This window comes from Euprymna scolopes, chromosome 19 (genome assembly GCF_053919585.1).
Source record: "Euprymna scolopes isolate OS-2025 chromosome 19, ASM5391958v1, whole genome shotgun sequence".
NCBI lineage: Eukaryota > Metazoa > Mollusca > Cephalopoda > Sepiida > Sepiolidae > Euprymna > Euprymna scolopes.
In genome coordinates, this window is record NC_136500.1 from 21051351 (window position 1) to 21074723 (window position 23373).

The 23373-nt window shown below is 33.0% G+C and overlaps 1 protein-coding gene across 5 annotated transcripts in view; it reads left to right on the forward strand.

The window, feature by feature from the left end:
* The window catches only part of LOC145303479 (sodium-driven chloride bicarbonate exchanger-like), a 492397-nt gene that overhangs the window by 420380 nt on the left and 48644 nt on the right, over positions 1–23373 (forward strand). For all 5 annotated transcript variants that reach the window (XM_080144835.1, XM_080144836.1, XM_080144838.1 and 2 more), the window contains 6 exons: positions 224–469; positions 3911–4057; positions 8211–8308; positions 14670–14844; positions 15862–15995; positions 18770–19223. In XM_080144835.1, the coding sequence (XP_080000961.1) occupies positions 224–469; positions 3911–4057; positions 8211–8308; positions 14670–14844; positions 15862–15995; positions 18770–19223 (1254 nt within the window). The remainder of the gene's footprint in view (positions 1–223; positions 470–3910; positions 4058–8210; positions 8309–14669; positions 14845–15861; positions 15996–18769; positions 19224–23373) is intronic.

Below are 23373 nucleotides of genomic sequence, written 5' to 3' on the forward strand. Positions count from 1 at the left end.
TCTGATTTCTGCCCATCAACCACTACTCTTATGACCCTATCTGAGAGAAATGATTTAATATTAGTATTAAGATGTTAATTAAAATATTGTATTAATAAAAGGTGGATCGGCATTACTCTTTTCACTGTTTTTCTTAATTTGCTTTGGTTTATCAGTCTTCTACATTGCACGGTCTCCTATAAATTACCTTTTATTTCTTTTTATATTTCTATTTTCTTTTAAGGGAAATCTCCATTTTCTGAAGAAAATTCCTAAGGATTCAGAAGCAGCCAGTATGATGGTTGGAACGATAGATTCCCTTTCACATTTCTACATGGCGTTTGTCCGTTTGGAAAAATCCGGAATGCTTGGCCAACTCACAGAAGTTTGTTTGCCGACCAAATTTTTGTTCATTCTTCTCGCACCCAGTGGATACCTAAACGAAATTCAAGAAATTGGCCGAAGTATTTCTACAATGATGATAGATGAGGTGAGGTTTTTTTCTTTTATTTTAGTGGTCTGACAACCAAAACAGCATAACTGAAACTGGCCTGCGGGACACACACACACACACACACACACATATATATATATATATATATATATATATATATAGGCATATTTTATTAATTTGAAAATATGGGGATCATTTTTTTTTTACCAATTGTTAATACTATTCTATGGTTAGAACTTTATATCTTCAAAAAGCGAGCAAATTTTCATGTAGTTTCGTCTCATAAAACCAAAGATATGAGCTTTTCAATATTCAATTTAGCTACCAGTATAGATATATACATGGATATACCACCTTTTTCTACAATTTAATAAGCTCGAAATTGTAGCGACTATTAATCAGAATTTAACAAATGAAAGCTCGTTGGAAAGGTAATGACTTGAACTGTGTAGTGACATTTGCCTTTTAGGTCGCACATGAAGGGGATCATCCATCATCCAGAGCCTATTTTTGGCACGTTTTTACAGCCGTAAAATGTTTCAATCATAGTCATTTATTTTCTTATTTTGTAATTCATATGCAAAACTATCTGATATTTCCCCAAAACTTCTGGCTTTGATGGAGGGGAGACTAAAACTTGCTACTAAGATTTCAAATGATCTGAAATAACAGCAAGGGGAGACTTGATTCCAAACATTTCTCATATATTATATCTCCTCACTTTGGTTTTCATACATAAAGTAAATTTCACAGTATATAAGGATTATTTGATACTGGAGAAATTTATAATCGGACCCTATGTTTAGAATCAAGTCTCTCCTTGCTATTATTTCAGATCATTGAAAACCATAGCAAGTTTTAGTCTCCCCGCCAAAAGTTTGGAGGAAATATCAGATATTATTGGTATCCTTATTTTGTGACGTTATTTCTGTATCTTATCTACCAAGACTTTAAACTTAGCAAAAATTGTGACAGTTATCAACAATAATTTCTCCTTGCAGACAGCAGCCCCTGTGAGGTGATTTGGTTACATGAATTAGGACGATAATCGAAATCGGAAAAATCAAAACTTTTGGGGGATATTAGAACTCTATTAAAATGGTCCTGTGGCGATGGAAGTCATTTTGGGGCTAATGGACTTTAAGTGTATGAGGGAGTGGCACTCATCTGACAGGACGTTGCAATCACCATATATATGTAGTGTGTGTGTGTATGTATATATATATATGTGTATATATATATATATATATATATATATATATATATAATGTGTGTGTGTGTGTATGTAGCCTTTGAGACTTTACAAGACCGATTGCCACAATCGATTGAAAATTTCTTGGAGACTAAATGTGGTAATCACTCGCCGGCCAGTTGATAAAATTTCTTTAAATAAAGAAACATTTATTTTATGACTCTCGAATATGCGGTGTCTCATCATTTGTGAATTCTTTCATCTCTAGATGTGAGACCATTGGAATATCGTATTGAAAAAAGAGTGGTCATGCTAAAAGTAAAGAAGAGGTCAAATTCACAAATTCAGCGCGTAGTCAAAATGTCGCCTTCATTTAGCTCTCTGATTTTGAAATCCATTTGGAAAAATTCTTTGGTGCTACAACTACATACACTCCATGCTTACAAAAGTAAAGACGAACATTTGAAAGAGGAAAAAACGCATCGTTCCGTCAAGTATGCGAAGAAATGATTATTATTTCTATGGAACAATAATATGAATGATGCTATATAATGAAACAGGTGTTGAATTTTAACGTTTTGTTGAATATTTACTGATATGTTTGTAGCACTAAAATGGTTGATTTACAAGAGTTAAACATTTTCTTGTTAGATTATAAACACAGTAATTTCTTGAATTGTTGTAAAATTATTTACTATTATTGACTGAAATAAAGACATAAAGTCGGACGACTAAAAATATTTTAGGGCGGAGTAAAGTTTCCCTCACACTCAACTGGCAGTCGAGTTATTTTTTTTTCAAATCTCAAAGGGTATGTATATGTGTATGTATGTATGTATATGTATATATAATCCTTCAGGGAGACTAGCCGCCCTCCTCACCAAACAAGTCTGGTGGGGGAACCAGTTTAGTCGCCGGTGACCCGACCATGAGGCAGGTAGTACTGGGTTACATGGTACCAGTAGCACATGACATGACCTGACATAAAATCGTCCACAACAAAGAAAAATGGTGTCAGCGACTCGCAAAACTCTCTCTCCAAGAAAAAAAATTAATTTTAGACAATTACAAAGAAAAGAAATCAATTTCAACAATTTTTAATATCGTTCGAAGATCAAAAAGTTTTGTTCATCGTGTGATACCTCGATATAAGAACAAAAATATATTAGAAGCATCCCCGAAAACCGGCGGACTCCCTAAAATGTCTCAAAGAGAAGATAGGATTATGGTAAGGCAGGCTCTTAGTGACCGATTCAAATCCGCAACATCTTTTTCTCGTGATTTTAATGAACAGACTGGGAAAAATATATCTAGAAAAACTGTTTCTCGACGGTTAGCAGCTGCCAGATTGCATTCCAGGATGCCAGTATCTAAACCCTTGATCTCCAAGAAGAACAAAAATAGCCGTTTGAAGTTAGCCCATGAGCATGTCGTCTGGACTGATGAACAATGGGCTAAGGTTCACTTCAGCGATGAATCCAAGTTCAATTTGTTTGGATCTGATGGAAAGAAGCATGTACGGCGTAAAGCAGGTGAATGATTATCCTCCAAATGTGTTAAAAAGACACTTAAATTCGGAGGGGGAAGTGTAATGGTGTGGGGTATGATATCCTCGGAAGGAGTTGGCCCTCTAGTTCGAATCTATGGTAGGGTTAATGCGGAGACTTATAACCAGCTCCTTCAACAACATGTCATTGAGAGCTTACGCCTTTCACCTAATCAGCCAAGCATTTTTATGCAAGATAACGCCCCTTGCCATAAAGCTAAAAAAGTGATAAGTTTTATCGAGGAAGAAGAATAAGAGTAATGGACTGGCCAGCGCAGAGTCCGGATCTGAATCCAATAGAAAATGTTTGGAAAATGATAGGAGAAAGAGCACAGACGAGGAATCTCCAAAATCAAAATTATTTGTGTATATATATTGTATATATATGTGTGTGTGTGTGTATATATATATATATATATATATATATATATATATATATATATATATATATACATATATATACAACATATTTAATCCTTTATCGAATTCTATTTTTATGTGTTTGTATTCTTTATACATATACAACAACTTTTGTCTTTTATTTTTAATACCAGGATCAGAGTGTAGTGTCTTATGCTTGGAGATGTGTGACAGAGAAATGTATGAACAATCAAATACGTCATTATCGTATCATATCTCTGCCTTGCTCCCTGTCTCTGTCTGTCTTTATGACCCTTTGACTATGAAGAATAAAGTTCTAAAAAATGATCTTGTTTATTTATTTATTATGTTTCTTCAGATATTTGGAGAAGTTGCATATAAATGTCGGAACAAAAATGATCTGATTGCTGGCATTGAAGAGTTCATGGTCCAAGGGACAATCTTGCCTCCTGGTGAATGGGACCCGAAAATCAGGATTGAGCCCCCTCTTTCTGTCCCCTCTCAGGTAAATATTTTGATTAGCTTTTATTTTATTTTCGATGAAATGTTTAACAGTTTTCAAAAATTACAAAGAAGCCTGTTGCAACTAATTAAACATTGACGATATTGAAATGTCGGCCAATAAAGAAGTTTATAATTGGATTTTTTATATCTTTGTCATAATCGATTTGAAATATGGAGAATCGTATTATTTATGATATCTGTCCAGAATTCCCCATGTATTAAAAATAAAATCTATATGATCTATTTACCTGTGATGGAATAATAAAAATATTTTATTCCAAAATTTTCATAAACTGATTAAGTAGTTTTATTTTAAAATAAAAAATAAAAAATTGAAAAAAACAATTTTTCTAATTAAATAAAGAATGGCTGTCTTGTCCGCCATTTTAAAAAGTCCAAAAGCAATAAAAAAAATACAAAAAAAAAAACAGGGGAGATAACTCGACATAATTTATACTTGTGAGATTTATATTGCATTGCCTACGAATTTCCCTTAATCGCTTAAAATTATTTTGTTTATAAATTTGATGTTTTGGTGTACAATATTTTCCTGGGTACGTATATCGTACAGCTGTTTCTTTATTTGTCTTTTTTAATATTGAGAATTCTGGAGAAAGACCATTATGTCAAGGATTTAACGAAACACTTTTTATTTTTAAATCTTCAGTATTACTTTTGACCTATGCAATTGACGTTGTCATTTAAAACTGGCTCGTGTTCATTTTAGCATCAAATTTGGTGGAGGGGTGGAATTGTTCAATTAATCACTTGTGTTGGGTGTTTTCTTGTTGAATAACCCCTGTAGCAAAGCGTTATTTCACAGATTCGCTATATAGTTCAAAGAGAAATAACTCCATTGAAATTTTTTCAAGTCTTAAAATAGACACTAGATCTAAAAGAACACCATTTCGCCCATGCAACTCGTTGCTGGAATGTTCACTGGATGCTTTGTCCCAAAGTCATGTGAATTTTATAGGGACTAGTTTTTGTCTTCTCGCGTATGAGTACAGCAAACAAGCCAGGGGCATTGCAATTTCAATTATAAAGTATGCAGGAAAAAGCAAATCAGTTTCAGTGAGAAACATCTGTCCTAATGCTAGCGCATGATTAAGTAGTTCACTGCAATGGATAAATACCTTAACAAGGTATTTCTATTCATGCAAGTAGCAATGAATGACTTTCTCTAAATCTTTCTCTTTTCTCCAGATATATGAATTTATACATAGCTGTCTACATGAAAACATTTCTAAGCTTGCTCTAATAAAAAAAAAAAATATGAATTTTAATTCCATATTCATGCATTTCTAATTTTGTTACGGCATACCAGGCAAAAATAGTTACTACTCCGCACCACAAAACAAAACAAAACTGTTAAATAAAACTATTTTTTAATATACTAGCATGGGTTCCTGGCGTTGCCTGGGTGTTTGGAGGTGTGTTGAGCAAAAAAAAAAATAGTAGTAAAGCAGACTCGAACCCGTACCGTGAAGGAGGAAAAGAACGAGAAAAAAAAAACGTGACGTCTTTGCTGTTATGACTAACGTCAAACTGGAAGTGACGTAAGTTTAAATTAAGGCTAGACAATCGAAAAGAGGGGATGACTTTCGAAAATATCGCCGAAAAAGCGACCCTTCCCTGTAGAAAAGTGCCCAGTTGAGAGTGAAGAAATTAATGTTTTTAGCTAATTTTTCGGTATTTGTCGTCTGAAGGGTCGAGCTTCAAAACGATACTCATCTTGTGAAAATCCGTCGCTTCTATTGAAAGTTTTAGGCAGACATGCAAACATACATACATATATACATTTATATATTGGTAGCTCAAATTTTCGACCCAAACCGATTAAAAAGCTTGCCCTATCTCTGAATACCCTTTATGTAAAATTTCAAATGTTTAGACCAGAAATTGTCTGAGTAATTTGGTAGAGACCGCAGAGGTCAAATTATTTTTTACTTTGACCCCTATTATGACCCCTTAACATTTGTTTTAGGCTCAAATCAAGTTATTAAGTTAGATCCATGTCCAAGAAACCTATATCTACAATTTCAAGTGTTTAGACCCAAAATTGGCGGAGGATTTTGGTAGAGTTCTCAAAGGTCAAATTGTTGAACTTTGACCCCTTGACAGCTAAATTTCTGGCCGAAAACGGATTACAAAGATTTTCCCAAATCTCAATACCCTGTATATCAAATTTCGAGTCTGTAGATTAAAATTGAGTTATTGCGAATGAAAATGTACACGGACAGACACACAGATTTTCACTTTTATAGATATAGATATAAACGTCGTGTTTGAGTGGATTGTTATTTGTTGTTGTTCTTGAGTATTTTTTTATTATAAAAGAGTCATATTTAAATGAATATTTAAATGTCATCCATAATAATCACCTTTCAACCTCAAAAGGGTTGATATGTCGTAAAGCACAATCTTATGTTAATCAAATTCTATTAATGATCGAAATGTTAACTCTGTGTGTTTTCCATAACATTTAAAATATTACATAATGATGCATGATATGGGAAAATATTGTTACATAATTTTTCTTTGGGGGTGGGGGTACCTATGCAGAAGCAACCTTAATAATGTAACGAAAGTCCCAGAGTTTTGACAACAAATTTCAAACTTGGCAGAGACATGGAGACGATAGTTTCTTACATTTGAACAATATCGCTTCTTACTACTTTGCATGTTTCTAATATTTCGTAAATGAATCTAATTCCAACGAACTGGCATTCATCATCTAAAAAGGCACTGGAATCCATTCACTAACGCTCACGCTAAGTCCATGTGGCAACAGCATTCCCCCACAAAAAAAAAAAAAAAAATCTTTATTAAAAAATAGCCTGGGCGTCCGGCGTTGCCCAGGTGTTTGGAGGTGTGTTGAGCAAAAAAAACAAAAACAAAAACAAAAAAAAAGTTGTAGTATGGGGAAACGAAAGCAGACAAGCTCGAACCTGTACCGCGAAGGAGGAAAAGAACATGAAAAAAAAGTGACGTCTTTTACCATTGCGTCAAACTGGAAGTGGCGAAGGTTTAAATTAAAGCTAGTCAATCGAAAAGAGGGGATGACCTTCGAAAATATCGGCAAAAAAGCGACCCCCCCCCCCTTGTAGAAAAGTGCCTGGTTGAGAATGAAGGAACTGTTTGTAGCCAATTTTTCGACATTTGTCATTCGAAGGGTCAAGCTTCAAAACGATACCGATCTTGTGAAAATCTGTGGCCCCTATCAAAAGTTTTAGGCAGACATACATACAAACAGACGGGTGGAATTTATATTATAGATGAACAATTTATGTCTCCGTCTCATTTATTTGCAATACATCCCTTCATCCTCTTACACACCTCATAAAAATAATAATAAATAAATACTGGGGGAGGGCTGTTTTGTCAACTGATAATACGATCTAAGAGAGATAAGCATATTTTCCTAGGTATAATTTGGGACACTGAAATAATCAGAACAATGAAAGAATGTTTTGAAGATGAAACTACAGTATAGCATGAAAAAATTAAACTTTAATCATTGCCAGAAATTGACAGTTTAAATTCTTCAAAATCTCCTTCAAAAAAAATTTAATTCTTCTGGCGCTGACTGATTAACTAAAATAAAGAAAAGCAAATTTCTTATTTTTATATTTTTTTTTATTTACGTTAACAAGTTTAATTTTTGATTTTGATTAATTATTATCGTTTCATTGTAACCGTTAATTAATAAGCGCCTCAAATTGGACTTTGCAAAATATGCTTATTTTTGCTATGTTTATGCTGGTTAGCTCCCTTGGATCGGAGTATCTGTTGATATAAGCGCCGAAAAAATTCATTGAACAAACTATGCGAATTATTTATAAACAAGTTTGTTAGTCGAACGTTCAGATGACGACATATGTCAAAACTCTAGAATTTCTATAAATACTTAACATCTTTGGAAGTCTACTCAGTATTAGCAGTTATTTTGTGTTTGTGCTTTTTATGACTTGGTAACATTTAAAAATATAAAAGAAAGTTTTTTTTTGTACGCTAAAAAGGGGGAAATAACTCTTGAATACTAATTGCGCTGATCTAAGGGAGATGATTGAATTGTCCTGAAAGCAGTATTTATTTATTTCTATATTTTTTTTTTTTTTTTTTTTTTTTTAATTTCTGAATTACGTTTCCAGGAATTACGCCGATCATCATCGGGAACTTCATGGAAAGAGACTGAAACCGAAGAAGAATGCGAAACCCATGATGATCCTTCTCTTACCAGAAGTGGAAAGTGAGTACATGATCCTGGGCGGTTCAATTGTAGTATAAGTTGTAATCTACGTAGGTACACAGGGGACGATAACAGGGGGAACACGGGCAAACGGACGGTGCACAAAGAGACAGCATGTAGATACTTGCGGTCGGCTCTCGGCTGAATAAAATCTTAAAACAAACTCGGCGTTTGCGTTCTCAGTGAGAAACACCACATGGCGACAAGGATGAGATCATTTCTCATAAAGGGGAAAGTTATTTAAACTTTTTCTCATCGCGTTTAATAGAAATTAAATAGCGACATATTTCTACCTGCACACACGCATTTTAAAAACATAACGTCTTATGGTAAAATCGACGAATTCTCGCCGAATGGAGGTGCTTGGGATACATACTCAGAAAGATTGGAGTATTATTTCGAGGCTAACGGAATACAAGATCCAGGAAAGAAAAAGGCCGTCCTTCTTTCTGTTTGTGGTGGTGAAACATTTTCTCTGCTGAAGGATCTCATTATGCCGCACAGCTTAAGAGACAAAAGTTGTGAGGAACTCTCGCTCTCGTTAAAAGAGCACTGCAACCCAACACCGTCCGTAATTGTTGAGCGATTCAACTTTAACATGTGCCGCCAACAACCAGGTCAGTCCATTTCGGATTTTATTGCTCATTTAAAAAAAATTACAAAGTTTTGTGAGTTTGGAAATACGATAGACGAGATGTTGAGAGATTTGCTCGTCGTTGGATTGATGGATGACCGAATCCGTCGGCGACTGCTTTCCGAGAGGAAACTAACATTTCCTTATGCCCGACAGATAGCTCTTGCCATGGAAAGTGCAGACAGGAATGTTAGTGGCATGGCAGCCTGTTCAACGTCCAATTTTACAATACAGACGAAAGTCAACCAGGTTGAACGGCCTACTCCACTACGGAGACAAAAACAAAGACCATGTTTCTGATGTAACGGAAAACATTATCCCAACTCCTGTCGTTTCAAAGAGGCAACGTGTAATTTTTGTCACAAAACCGGTCACATTTCGCCAGCCTGTTTGACCCGGAAGTACAACGACAGAGCTGGAAATCCTAAAACCCACAAGGTCACCAGTGAAGAACCAGTAGACGAAGATACAGGCAGCGACTGCGCCTCTGTGCATAGGCTGTTTAACCTGCCAGCAAATAGCAAAACCGAGCCCCTGATGGTGTTGGTGGGCATAAATAGTCGAGATGGAGATCGACACCGGAGCTGCTGTTTCATTGATCAGCCGCAATGCATTTGAAAAACTATGGTGTGAACCTGATAAGCTGGTACCTAAGCCTATGTCACAGAAACTAGCAACCTACACAGGAGAAAGTATCACATCGTGTGGTACGTGTCAAGTGTCGGTAGACTATGATGGCCGACAGTTAGTGATTGTTCCTGGTTCTGGCCCTGCACTTCTTGGTAGAAACTGGTTACAAGTAGTGCAACTCAGCTGGAAACGCATTCATCAGCTGAAAGCAGTAAATACTACACCTGCAGTTGAAGACATTATTGCAAAATACCCCAATGTTTTCAAGGATGAATTATGCACACTGAAGGGTTTCACAGCAAAACTTAGTGTTGACCCGAAAACAAAGCCCATATTCTGCAAGGCTCGACACATGCCCTTTGCATTGCGTGAAAAGGTTGACAAGGAGCTGGATTAACTAGAGTCTCTGGGTATTATCGAACCAGTACAATACTCAGAATGGGCTGCCCCTATAGTAGCAGTTGTCAAAACTGACCAAACAATACGGTTGTGTGGAGATTATAAAACTACAATGAACAAATGTTCAAATCTCGACCAGTACCCTATCCCCAGGATTGATGATTTGTATGCAAAATTGGTGCAGGGAAAGAAATTCACCAAGCTTGACTTGAGATCAGCGTTCCTGCAGGTTCCGTTAGAGGAAAACTCAAAGCAGTACCTTACAATCAATACACCACGGGGTCTCTACAGGTTCAACCGCCTCAGTTTTGGAGTAAAATCAGCTCTTGGTATCTATCAACGCTGTATGGACAATTTGTTGGCAAATGAATCACATGTCGTATGCTATCAGGACGACATACTAATTACAGGATCATCAGACGCGGAACACTTGATCACTCTTGACAGAGTGTTAGGGAAACTCTCAGAATCTGGTCTCCGCGTTCGTCTGGACAAGTGCAAGTTTATGGCACCCTCCATAACCTACTTAGGTCATTGGATTGACTCCAAAGGCCTTCACCCTACAGCAGAAAAGATCCGTGCCATCCGGGATGCACCAGCCCCACGCAATGTGACCGAACTTAAGGCTTTCTTGGGCTTATTCCAGTTCTACGCTAGGTACGTCCACAACGTCGCAGATAAGTTGGGCCCCCTCTATTATCTACTGCGGAAAGGTGTCTCTTGGACGTGGGGCACCCCCGAATTAACAGCTTTTCAGCGAGCCAAAGATGCATTGCAGACCACAAATGTCCTGGTTCACTATGACCCGAAGGAGGAACTGGTACTGACCTGTGACGCCAGTCAATATGGTGTCGGAGCTGTTTTGTCGCACATCTTTGCCGACGGTTCAGAGAAATCTGTTGCTTTTGCTTTGAGAACAATGTCACCGGCTGAGAAAAATTATAGTCAGTTGGACAAGGAGGGACTGAGTATTATCTTTGGGGTTAAAAAGTTTCATCACTACTTATTTGGATGTGCATTCCGTATCATTACGGATCATAAGCCACTTATCAGCCTCTTTAGCCCAACAAAGCCAACATTGGACACCCTGCCACCAAGAATAATACGTTGGTCACTGTTGATGAGTGCTTACGATTACACGATAGAATATAGGCCTGGTTCACACATCGTCACTGCCGATGCAATGAGTCGTCTCCCCCTGCAGGAAGCATTAGATGTCCCAACACCAGGCTGCATTATACATCTCATGGATCACCTGGACAATTCCACCGTTGACTCGACTGACATTTGTGCTCATACACGCAAAGACCCCATCCTCTCTAAGGTTGTTCAAGCCACACAACATGGAAGGTGCAATCTCCCACATGATGCTCCGTATTTACCATTTCACGCTCGTAAAAACGAACTAAGTGTTGAAAGGGGGTGCCTGCTGTGGGGTTCACGAGTGGTAATTCCCCACCATCTCAGGCAGAGAGTGTTGGACGAGCTTCACCAATGCCACCCTGGCATAGTCAAGATGAAGGCCCTCGCCCGGACCTATGTATGGTGGCCGGGGATAGATGCTGACATCGAAAAAAAGGTGAACAACTGTTACCCTTGTCAGTGCTCCAGAAGCCTACCTGCTAAGACACCACTACACCCCTGAGAATGGCCAGCTGAACCTTGGCAGCGGGTTCACGTTGATTATGCCGATTACAATGGCCAATACCTGCTTGTCATTACGGATGCACACTCAAAATGGGTTGATGTCTATACCACAAGTGCAGCTACTTCAGCCACTACAATTGAAAGGTTGAGGCGTTGTTTTGCTACTCATGGTCTCCCGCACATTGTTGTCAGTGATAATGGCCCATGCTTCACCAGTTCAGAATTTGCAGAGTTCATGAAACGGAATGGTATCAGACACAAATTTGTCAGTCCACATCATCAGGCATCAAATGGTCTAGCCGAACGCTCAGTTAGGCTGGTTTAAAACGGTATTAAAAAAATGTCGGGAGGAACTCTGGAAACAAAGATATCCCATTTTCTGCTGACATACCGGACAACGCCTCACACAACAACGGGATCTACCCCGGCAGAGTTGTTGATGAAGCGAAGATTGCGCATCAATCTGGATCGTATGAAGCCTGCCACCTCAAGTGTTGTATATAACAACCAAGAATGTCAAAAGTTTCACCATGACAAATCTGCCCAGATGCGTTCATTTGATGAAGACCAAGCAGTATTTGCACAGAACTTTGGTTCCGGATCCATGTGGTTGGCTGGTCACATTCTGGAAAGAGTATCTCCTTTATCCTTTCTAATCAGATTGCAGGATGGCCGGTTGGTTCGTCGTCATCAGGATCACATCAGGTCTCGCCGTTGTATCACCGAGCCAGCACCTCAATCCCCAAGTGAAAACAATCCAGAACGCATTTTCACGGAACTAAACATGCCTCCAGATATGGCAACAGAAAATAACACATCCACAGACTCCATTGACACATGAGAATTCGCCCGATCATGAGCAGCCAGATAGAGAAGTGAGTGAGCATACCTCACTAGCCCTGCCACGACGATCGGGCGGTACAATGAGACCACCAAATCGTATTAGTCCGGATTGACTAAAGATTGAACAATTGCCTTTTATTTTTTTCTTAACTTTAAAAAAAAAAAAAAAGGGGGGGGGGATTTCAATGGTCACATACTGAGGCAGAATAATTCCCGACCACAAAAAGGTCACAAGGGCAGTCTACCCTGACCTTTTTCCATGATAAATGGACCTTTCTTTTTGGGGGGGAGATGTAATGTACGTAGGTACACAGAGGACGATAAAAGGGGAACACGGGCAAACGGGCGGTGCACAAAGAGACAGCATGTAGATACTTGCGGTCGGCTCTCGGCTGAATAAAGTCTTAAAACAAACTCGGCGTTTGCGTTCTCAATGAGAAACACCACATAAGTATGTTGAAATATTTTGCTACAAAAAAATAAAAATAAAAAATAAAGATTGATCCTATCCTGAATATATATATATATATTATCAAAGTATTGAATAAAATAAATTTTACCACTTCTGCATTTTAGCGTTCCTTGGGTTTTCATTTTCGAAGAATTTGATTTGAGACGAGTGGAGACGATCATGAAATTTTCTTTTGGAACGAACATAATTCTTTGTTTTAATTTATTTTGAAAGGTGTTTTCAAAAATGTGTTCATTAAAAAAAAATTAATGTAATTCGATAAATGTTCTAAGTAATGCTTCCTGCTGTGTTGTTGCGTTAATGTAATTTGTTTAGTAAAAATTTGTTTAGTAAAAATTCCGTAAAATTTGTGATCGTTTCCTCTTATCTCAAATCGAACTTTACAAAAGTGAAAACAAAAGAAAATTAACATGTAGAAGTGCCGAACTATGTGAGGATGGATATGATTTATTATTAGGTACGGGCAAAAATGGGCGGACGGAATTGGGGGACCTAGTTTTGAAAGCCGATTTATCATATTTTGTTTGTAGGTTTCCGATTACTTTTTAATTGTATTTGAAAGATTAAGGATTAAACTTAATTTCCAAAAGGAAAAAAATATTTGTACACGTGAAAAAAAAAAAAAAAGTTATGAAAATGTTTTCTCGGCGAGCTACCCAATTCAGCTAAAGTTTGAAGTTAAATTCATTGTAAAAAAATCCTTTAAAATATAAATATTAGTTTTCTGGGTCTATTTCAAAGATAATTAGTAAAGGTAAGTCCTAAGATATGGAATTAAATAAAAAAAAACACCTTGTTTGTACAAAACATAAATTAATTAGCTCAAAACCGAGTGATTCTGGCGCTCGCAAAACACAACAAACTAAAATTTTGTAAACACAAAAATTAAGAAGCTCCAAAATTTCAGTCAGTCGAAAGACTGTGAAAATGACATCATGTAATTAAAAGTGAGGAAGTTTGTTCCCCCCCCCAGTCGCGCATCCGTACATTCCTTTTTTTTCTTTTTTTTTTTTTTTTTTGAACGTTTGTATTAATTTTTGCATTTTTTAATTTAATTATTTTTGTATGTTCCTATTTTTAAATTAATTTTTTTTCTTAGTTATTATTCAATATTATATAAAAAAATATGTTACGCCGAAAGTTTCACATTCTTGCGAGCAAAGAAATTATTAAAATCTTGCATATAAAAATTATGCGAAACCCATAATTTAAAAAAAAAGTAGAAATATTTTTTTTCAATTATAATATTTTTGTATGAAAATATTAAATAAGCAATACTTAATTTAATGGTAATATCGGTAGTTCGAGAAATTCATTTTTCTTCGAGTTATATAAAATTCATTAATACGGATTTTTGGGGCTTTTTTCGTAATGTTCCTGTAAAAATTATTTTATTTTTATTGTTACAAATTACGATGCTTTATTTATATAAAAAAAGCAAAGATAAAGTCTTGTGTTTTTTATTTATTACTGAAAACTATAACTTTAGTAAAGGTATTTTTTGTTTAAACAAAATAATACATTTCCACTCGGATTTAAATAAAAATAATTAGTTCATTATATTCCGCGATCATCATTTGATTAATACTGAAAATGTCATTAAAATTGGTTAATTTCCTGATTTTTGGTGATTTTTTAAGTAAACGTCAAAATGTTTATACATTTTGAGCATCAGCATTCATTTTGCCAGTACCTATTTATTATTAACCCATTTTTTTTTTTTTTAATCCTTGTAGATTGTTTGGTGGTTTGGTCACAGACATAAAGAGAAAGGCTCCATGGTACCTGAGTGATTTCAAAGACAGTTTTCATCTCCAATCATTGGCGTCTATCGTCTTTCTTTTTTTGGCCACGTTCACACAAAATGTTACATTTGGTGGAATTCTGGGAAACGCCACTGATGGTTACATGGTTAGTCTGTAAATTACTTGTTCCTTTTCTACACATTCGTACATCCATTCACCAGGGGACGTTTCAGAACCAAATAATCTCCCCTTTTTACGATGATAGAGGTCCATACAATATGTGATACAAAAAGATGCGCAAGAATATTTCCTTTTCTTTCAGTCTAGTCGCTGATGAATATTCACTGCACTGCACACAACAAACACACACACGAACGCATTTCACTAAGAAATTGTCCTTTCAAACTTTCCTACACATTTTTATGGACACATTTTCAAATCAAACTCTGTTAAGTTTGCGAGGAACAAATGTATTTTTACATTATCGTTGCCAACTTTGTAAATGCTTACATTAGATCATGCATAAGAGAGAGATGCTTCCCAAGCATAAGTCACCTCCCCCTCCCAGATGGCCGCCAAAGAATACAATGCATAATACAACTTCTTATCTCGATAACTAATTATTTCTGCAAAATTTCAATGAGATTTTCGTATTCAGCATAGTTGAAAACCTTTAAAAGTCGTCATTTAAAAGAAAATTGTGGAGATGGACCTAATCTGAAAATTTACCTTAGAATGTAGTAATTAAATCTGAACCTTGTTCGATTCGTAGCAGCAAACGAATATTTTTTTTAAATTATCAACTCGGCAATTTTATTTCCGTGAATCAAAAGCACAGAAGACCTTTTTGAATCTAATAAAAACTCACCAATCAAATAACTTTTCTGAAGTAAAATTTGGTAATCAATACGGTGGCGGTCATAATTCTGTATTAAGAATTTTGAGAATATTGTAGGGCCAACGTTCACACTGGATATCCTTAAACAACAAAGATGTTTTCATTTTAGAATTTGAAAAAATAAACTAAAAATGACAGGGTTTTGGGAGCAGAAGGATTCTCGTTACTTCCTGGGCAACAGTGGGATACAAATCGATAAGTCTGTTAAATTTGAACATTTAAATTTTATTTTCTCTCAAATTTTATTTCAACTTTTGTTTGTTTGTTTTTTTCCCCTCCTCCCAGGGAACAATGGAGTGTATATTAACGGCTGCTCTTACAGGTGTTGTATTTTCTCTATTTTCTGGACAACCTCTGAATATTTTGGGCAGTACAGGACCAATGTTAGTATTGGAAACCATCATCTACAATACATGCAGGTAATTTTTGGATTTGGGATCGATTTTTTTAAATATTGTGATTCAAAGGATTCAATTGTTCAAATGTTGTCAATTCAGAACTCTGATATAATGATCAATTTGGTTAAAAACAACGTTAATCCAGTGAAAATGGAATAATTCATAGTTTTCAAATAACTTTCATGGTTTTTGCTTGGTTTTTGTTTTAAAATAAGAGTAATCAATTGAATAAAGTAAAAAAACAAAGCAAAGTGTAAAAAAAAGAAAATTGAAAGCTATTACATCTACGATGTCTTCTGAATATGTCATATAGTCACAATGCAAGGTTTTGCAAAATATCTAAAGTGACTTTAAAACCTGGACATGATATGCATCATCATGATCTTCTCTGGCAGGCTTTCAGGAAGCAGAAACACAGGTAGAGAATGCTGCCTTTCATCTAAGACGAAAGTGACAATGATGCATCATTAAGGGTATCCACAGAGACTGTGACTAGTTGACTTGTGGGCTCCAAATTATAAATGTTTAATGCTAATGCATAGCTAAAACAAATTGTTTGGGATTATTAAAACAATTTCCAATGTTATTGATAATGTTTACACATTTATTTTTGCTTATGTTTGATTTCATTTTTTGAAATGTTATGCAAGTCCAATCTGACATGATGCTAAAGCTATAAAATTGTAACCAATGAAAAAATGTCATCGACAGACAAAATGTCTACTTATATATAATATCAATTTGATAAATGTAGGGAAAGCAAAATCGGGTACTGTGATTGGGGACCAAACCAACCACAAATTTATAATTGGCATCTTCGAACCAATGTTCTTCTCGATGTCAATTCTTGTATGATTGCTAAAATATAACGTTATTCAAAACTGAAGGCATATAGAGATAACATTAGAAACAAATGTTCTAACGATTTCAGCATTCCTTTTCTAGCTGACTGAGCAACATATAATAATCTGAACTAGTAAAAAAATAAAAAACAAAAAAAACATGAAAATAAGTCATGGTAACTTTTTATTTTATTTATTTATTTTTAAATCCTATCGTGCATATTAACATTCTTTGTTTTAATTTTTCATTATTAGAACTTATTTTTAGACAATCAGACTAGTTTAGGTCTATGCTGAGATACCAAATTTGTAAAACACTAAGTAGATTAAAAAGAAAATACTTCAGTTTGCTTGGTGGTAAAGTGGTTCAGTTTTATGCCATCTTTCTGGCTTCACTTTTCGCACTAAACAATTGTTTTTTTATTACTAAAAGCATTTCTATTTCTTAGCCGATATTAATTATTAATCTGAATAATTTTCTTTTACTTATTGCAATTTAAAGAAAAATAAATAAAACCTTCATTTGAATTCATGTGCAGAAGAGAACAGTTTGAGAAGCCCCGCAAGAACATGTATTTCACTTAGATGAATTTTGAATCTACTCTTAATGTGTATCTGCGATCATTTCATGAATATTCTTGAAGTCAAAATTTTTGTGCAAAAAGCGATAAATTATACGGTCAACATATTGTCACTCAGTCCCCTGGAAATAGTTGAGGGTATGTGAACGAATAGAACTCTATTTAGTGCATTATGTTGAGTTGGCATGACTTAAAATGAAATTGCTGTCCAGGTGGAATGCTCATTTGCCACCTCCAAGATTAACAAGATTAACTTGTTCAAAGAACTTCAACTGCATTTCCAAGCACACGACTAAAACTCGAGATCAACTTCAGCTTAGCAGGATCCTTATTTCCAATCGATTTGTCAGTTCTGGTGATCTTTTCAAAGCCTGGAATGATGATGGTTTAATTGTTTAACAATACGCCAATTATGCTATCCACTTGGATATGATGGTAGAATATTGATTTTGAAGCCACTAATAGAATTCAAATCCACACACACACCACACACACACATACTAGCTGGCAGCCTGGCATTGCCTGGTCATACAAAGTGCTTAAACATGAAATTTTAATTTATGCAGATTGCATATGTATTATAAAATCAATCATCTATTGATTATTATTTATTATGAGGAATAAGTTCACCGGTTGACTAATTCATTAAAAAAATATGATGTCGTTCATCAAATTCTGTGTTTGTGCTTTACAATATCACATCAGCTGACAATTGGGTTTGACGATGAATGCCCTTGAAAGGTCACTTCTGAATAATGTTTAGTTTTAAAATATGCAAACAAAGAAATGATTTGCAGCGATTTTAAATGGCACTGCTTCTTTTATCATGAATTGAACTCTATAAGAAAAAATAAAATGGTGAGCTACACTCTGGCTTTAACAGGGGAATCATTCAATCTGTAGCCGAATGCTTTACGACTATGCTATATCTACAGATTATAATAAATCTGTTTTGTTTGATACAGGGAATCTTGCTTAATTCGAGTCAGATGACTATAGATCAAATTCAATGCAAATCTGAAATTTTTTAATTTTCAAATATTAGTTTCAATATTGTTCCCCCTAACTTACACCCTTTAAAATACTCCAAAGAAACTGAAATTCAATCAATATTGCTAAAATTTAAAAAAAAACATCCAAGGTATTTGAATTTGAAACTTAAAACTAAATATAGCCCACATCATTACCCTCTCTTATGTCAAGCAACTATATTCCAAAATTTATAATGATCAGTTAATTAGTTTAGTAATTAATCTTCTATATACCAATATTTAATCATATATGGACATCTAACTTGTAAATGTGTGCTTAGTTTGTGTAATGCTCTTAGTTTTTACTTAATTAAAATTTTCATTTTTTTTTTTCTGTTCAGAAACAATGACTGGGATTTCATGCCTGTGAGATTTTGGATTGGTATGTGGACGACGTTTCTTCTCCTAATCATAGTGGCCTTTGACCTTAGCACGCTTGTGAAATACATCACGCGTTTCACAGAGGAAAGTTTTGCCTGTCTGATTGCGATCATTTTCATCATCGAAGCATTTGAGAAGCTCGCCCACATTGGAAGTGACGTCGCACCAATGAATTTGCACCCAAATATAGCCATTTCCTCAAACTGTTCCTGCCTTTTCAAGGCCGGAAATTGGTCTGATTTCTTCAACAAAACTGCCTGCATACAGATGAATGGAACACTTGTTGGTGATGGCTGCAACCCGGTGAAATACAAGGATAACGTGTTTCTCATGAGCATCTTGTTATTCCTCGGAACATTTACCATTTCTATGGCAGTGAAGATGTTTCGGAATGGTCCTTGTTTCCCAACAATTGTAAGTAACTTTAATCCTGCATCTCTCAAAAAAGAACCTGTACAGTTCTAAATAACTGCAAAGGGTTTTTTTAATGGTATAAAATTTCATCTTTATTAGCCAGATATGTAAGAGTTGATTTTTTTTTTTTTAATGGTATAAAATTTCATCTTTATTAGCCAGATATGTAAGAGTTGATTTTTTTTTTTTTAATGGTATAAAATTTCATCTTTATTAGCCAGATATGTAAGAGTTGATTTTTTTTTTTTAATGGTATAAAATTTCATCTTTATTAGCCAGATATGTAAGAGTTGATTTTTTTTTTTAATGGTATAAAATTTCATCTTTATTAGCCAGATATGTAAGAGTTGATTTTTTTTTTTTAATGGTATAAAATTTCATCTTTATTAGCCAGATATGTAAGAGTTGATTTTTTTTTTTTAATGGTATAAAATTTCATCTTTATTAGCCAGATATGTAAGAGTTGATTTTTTTTTTTTTAATGGTATAAAATTTCATCTTTATTAGCCAGATATGTAAGAGTTGATTTTTTTTTTTAATGGTATAAAATTTCATCTTTATTAGCCAGATATGTAAGAGTTGATTTTTTTTTTAATGGTATAAAATTTCATCTTTATTAGCCAGATATGTAAGAGTTGATTTTTTTTTTCATAGTCTAATTAGAAAGATCTGAATTAAAGATAATATCACTTTTATTATTATTATTATTATTATTATCATTATTATTATTATTATCATTATTATCATTATTATTATTATTATTATTATTATTATTATTATTGTTATTATTATTGTTATTATTATTAATATTATTATTATTATTATTGTTATTATTATTATTGTTATTAATATTATTATTATTGTTATTAATATTATTGTTATTATTATTATTATTATTATTATTATTATTATTATTGTTATTATTATTATTGTTATTATCATTATTATTATTGTTATTGTTGTTATTGTTATTATTATTATTATTATTGTTATTATTATTATTGTTATTATTGTTGTTGTTATTATTATTATTATTATTATTGTTATTATTGTTATTGTTATTGTTATTATTATTATTGTTATTATTGTTATTATTGTTATTGTTGTTATTGTTATTATTGTTATTGTTATTATTGTTATTGTTGTTATTGTTATTATTGTTATTGTTATTATTGTTATTGTTGTTATTGTTATTGTTGTTGTTATTGTTGTTATTGTTATTATTGTTATTATTATTGTTGTTATTGTTATTATTATTGTTGTTATTGTTATTATTGTTATTATTATTGTTGTTATTATTATTATTATTATCATTAAACCATAGTTATAAACCCGTTAAGAATAGACAGAGGATACCAAGCTAATAAGGGAATGCATAAAACTTAGGAAACATCACAATAGTTAGACAATACAGAACTCTGAAAAATGTGACAGTGATACATGTTCATTCACACAATTCTGAGGCAACACATTCAAGACTGCAGAACACATTGTGAAAGGAGATTGCCATCTCTTAGCAAACACTGGTGTGATTATGCAGAGGATTTAATGTTAATGTATACCGTTGCAATTTGGTTTGTTCAGCCACAGCACAGAGCGGTATTTAAACATTGCAGTGGGGCAAGAACGGTGAAATAATCTGTAAGCGACAGAAGAACAGTTACATTTTGGTGAGTAGACAGTGGATCTAATCCAAGAAGATCATATACTCCAGAGGAAATGGTTGCGACACGGAATATGTAGTACATATATCTGATTGGAAATTTTTAACGAATATAAATATTGCTGCATGTTTGATCTGTTTTCAAAATATACAAATCAGTCTAATATAATTTGCATAATTGATAGCGGCCATCTTGAATGTTTTCTTTTTTTGTAAATTTAACTATCATTCATCAGGTTTTATAATTGTGGAAAAATTACTCTAATGGCTTTTAACTGTGATACGTGGTGACTTGTTAGTGTATGTGCAATATATATATATATATATATATATATAACTACTTCATTTACTCACATAAATTAATATACGAAAGTATAGATTTATGCGTAAACTTGAAGTATTTACTTTAAAAGTGCTCAATACGTAGGTAGAGCTAGTTAGTAATTTGTAATATATATATGGCGATTAAGCTACACTGAATATTCTGCATTTCATCCACTCTAGGATTCCTCAGGCTTATGCGCAAATTCTGTGGTTGTTTATCGTTTTTATATGGTCCTCTTCTATTGAGGATTTAGTTAGCCAATCAGCTTTCTAGTATCCACCGCGCCCCTTCCTATCAGCCAATGGGCATGCATTTTATCGAACAAAAGATCTGTTTTAAAACTAGCTTAGTGGTTTGAGGCAGACATTTTCTTTCTTTTTTTTTTTTTTGTTAGTTTATATATAAATATGTGTACATACATATATGCACATATATAGACATATATATATATATATATACATACATATATGTGTGATCGTTTATGTATAGACACCGCACACTTTGCCCAGTTCAAAATAAATGTCTAACAAAAAGCGTAGTTTATCAGGCAACAATATTTGCGAAAGAAAACCCGAATAACAAGAAATATTACGTAGGCATGACTTCCTTAGATTTCAAAACCCGATACTATGACCACAAAAGTACATTCAACAATAAAAAACACTGTATAAAAACAACACTAGTGAATAAATACTGGGAACTCAAAGAAAGCGGACATTCGCCAGTAGTCGAATGGAAAATAATAAGACAAGCTACCACGTATAGGCATTTAGACGACCCATGTAAATTATGCCTTCATGAAAAATTTGCTATCCTGTACTTTAAAGAACCCCAAAATCTATTAAACTGTAGAAGAGAAATAGCAAATAACTGTGTTCACAAAATAAAATTTACTCTAGGATAGCGATACAAAATAGTTTTAAAACTAACAAAAACAATAGAAAATAAACAAATAAATAAATTAAATAAACATGAATATACATAAACGATCACACATATGTATATATATATATGTGCATATATGTATGTACACATATGTATATTTTATATATAAACTAATAACAAAAAAAAAAGAAAATGTCTGCCTTAAACCACTAACCTAGTTTTAAAACAGATCCTTTGTTCGATAAAATGCATGCCCATTGGCTGATAGGAAAGGGCGCGGTGCATACTAGAAAGCTGATTGGCTAACTAAATCCTCAATAGAAGAGGACCATATAAAAACGATAAACAACCACAGAATTCGCGCATAAGCCTGAGAAATCCTAGAGTGGATGAAACGCAGAATATTCAGTGTAGCTTAATATTTTATAAATTACTATATATATATATATATATATTTTATAAATTACTATATATATATATTTTATAAATTACTATATATATATATATATATTTTATAAATTACTATATATATATATATATATTATAAATTACTATATATATATATATATATTATAAATTACTATATATATATATTTTATAAATTACTATATATATATATATATTTTATAAATTACTATATATATATATATATTTTATAAATTACTATATATATATATATATTTTATAAATTACTATATATATATATTTTATAAATTACTATATATATATATTTTATAAATTACTATATATATATATATATTTTATAAATTACTATATATATATATATATATATATTTTATAAATTACTATATATATATATATATTTTATAAATTACTATATATATATATATATTTTATAAATTACTATATATATATATATATTTTATAAATTACTATATATATATATATATATATATATATTTTATAAATTACTATATATATATATATATATTTTATAAATTACTATATATATATATATATATATATTTTATAAATTACTATATATATATATATATATATTTTATAAATTACTATATATATATATATTATAAATTACTATATATATATATATATTATAAATTACTATATATATATATATTATAAATTACTATATATATATATTATAAATTACTATATATATATATTATAAATTACTATATATATATATTATAAATTACTATATATATATATTATAAATTACTATATATATATATTATAAATTACTATATATATATTATAAATTACTATATATATATTATAAATTACTATATATATAT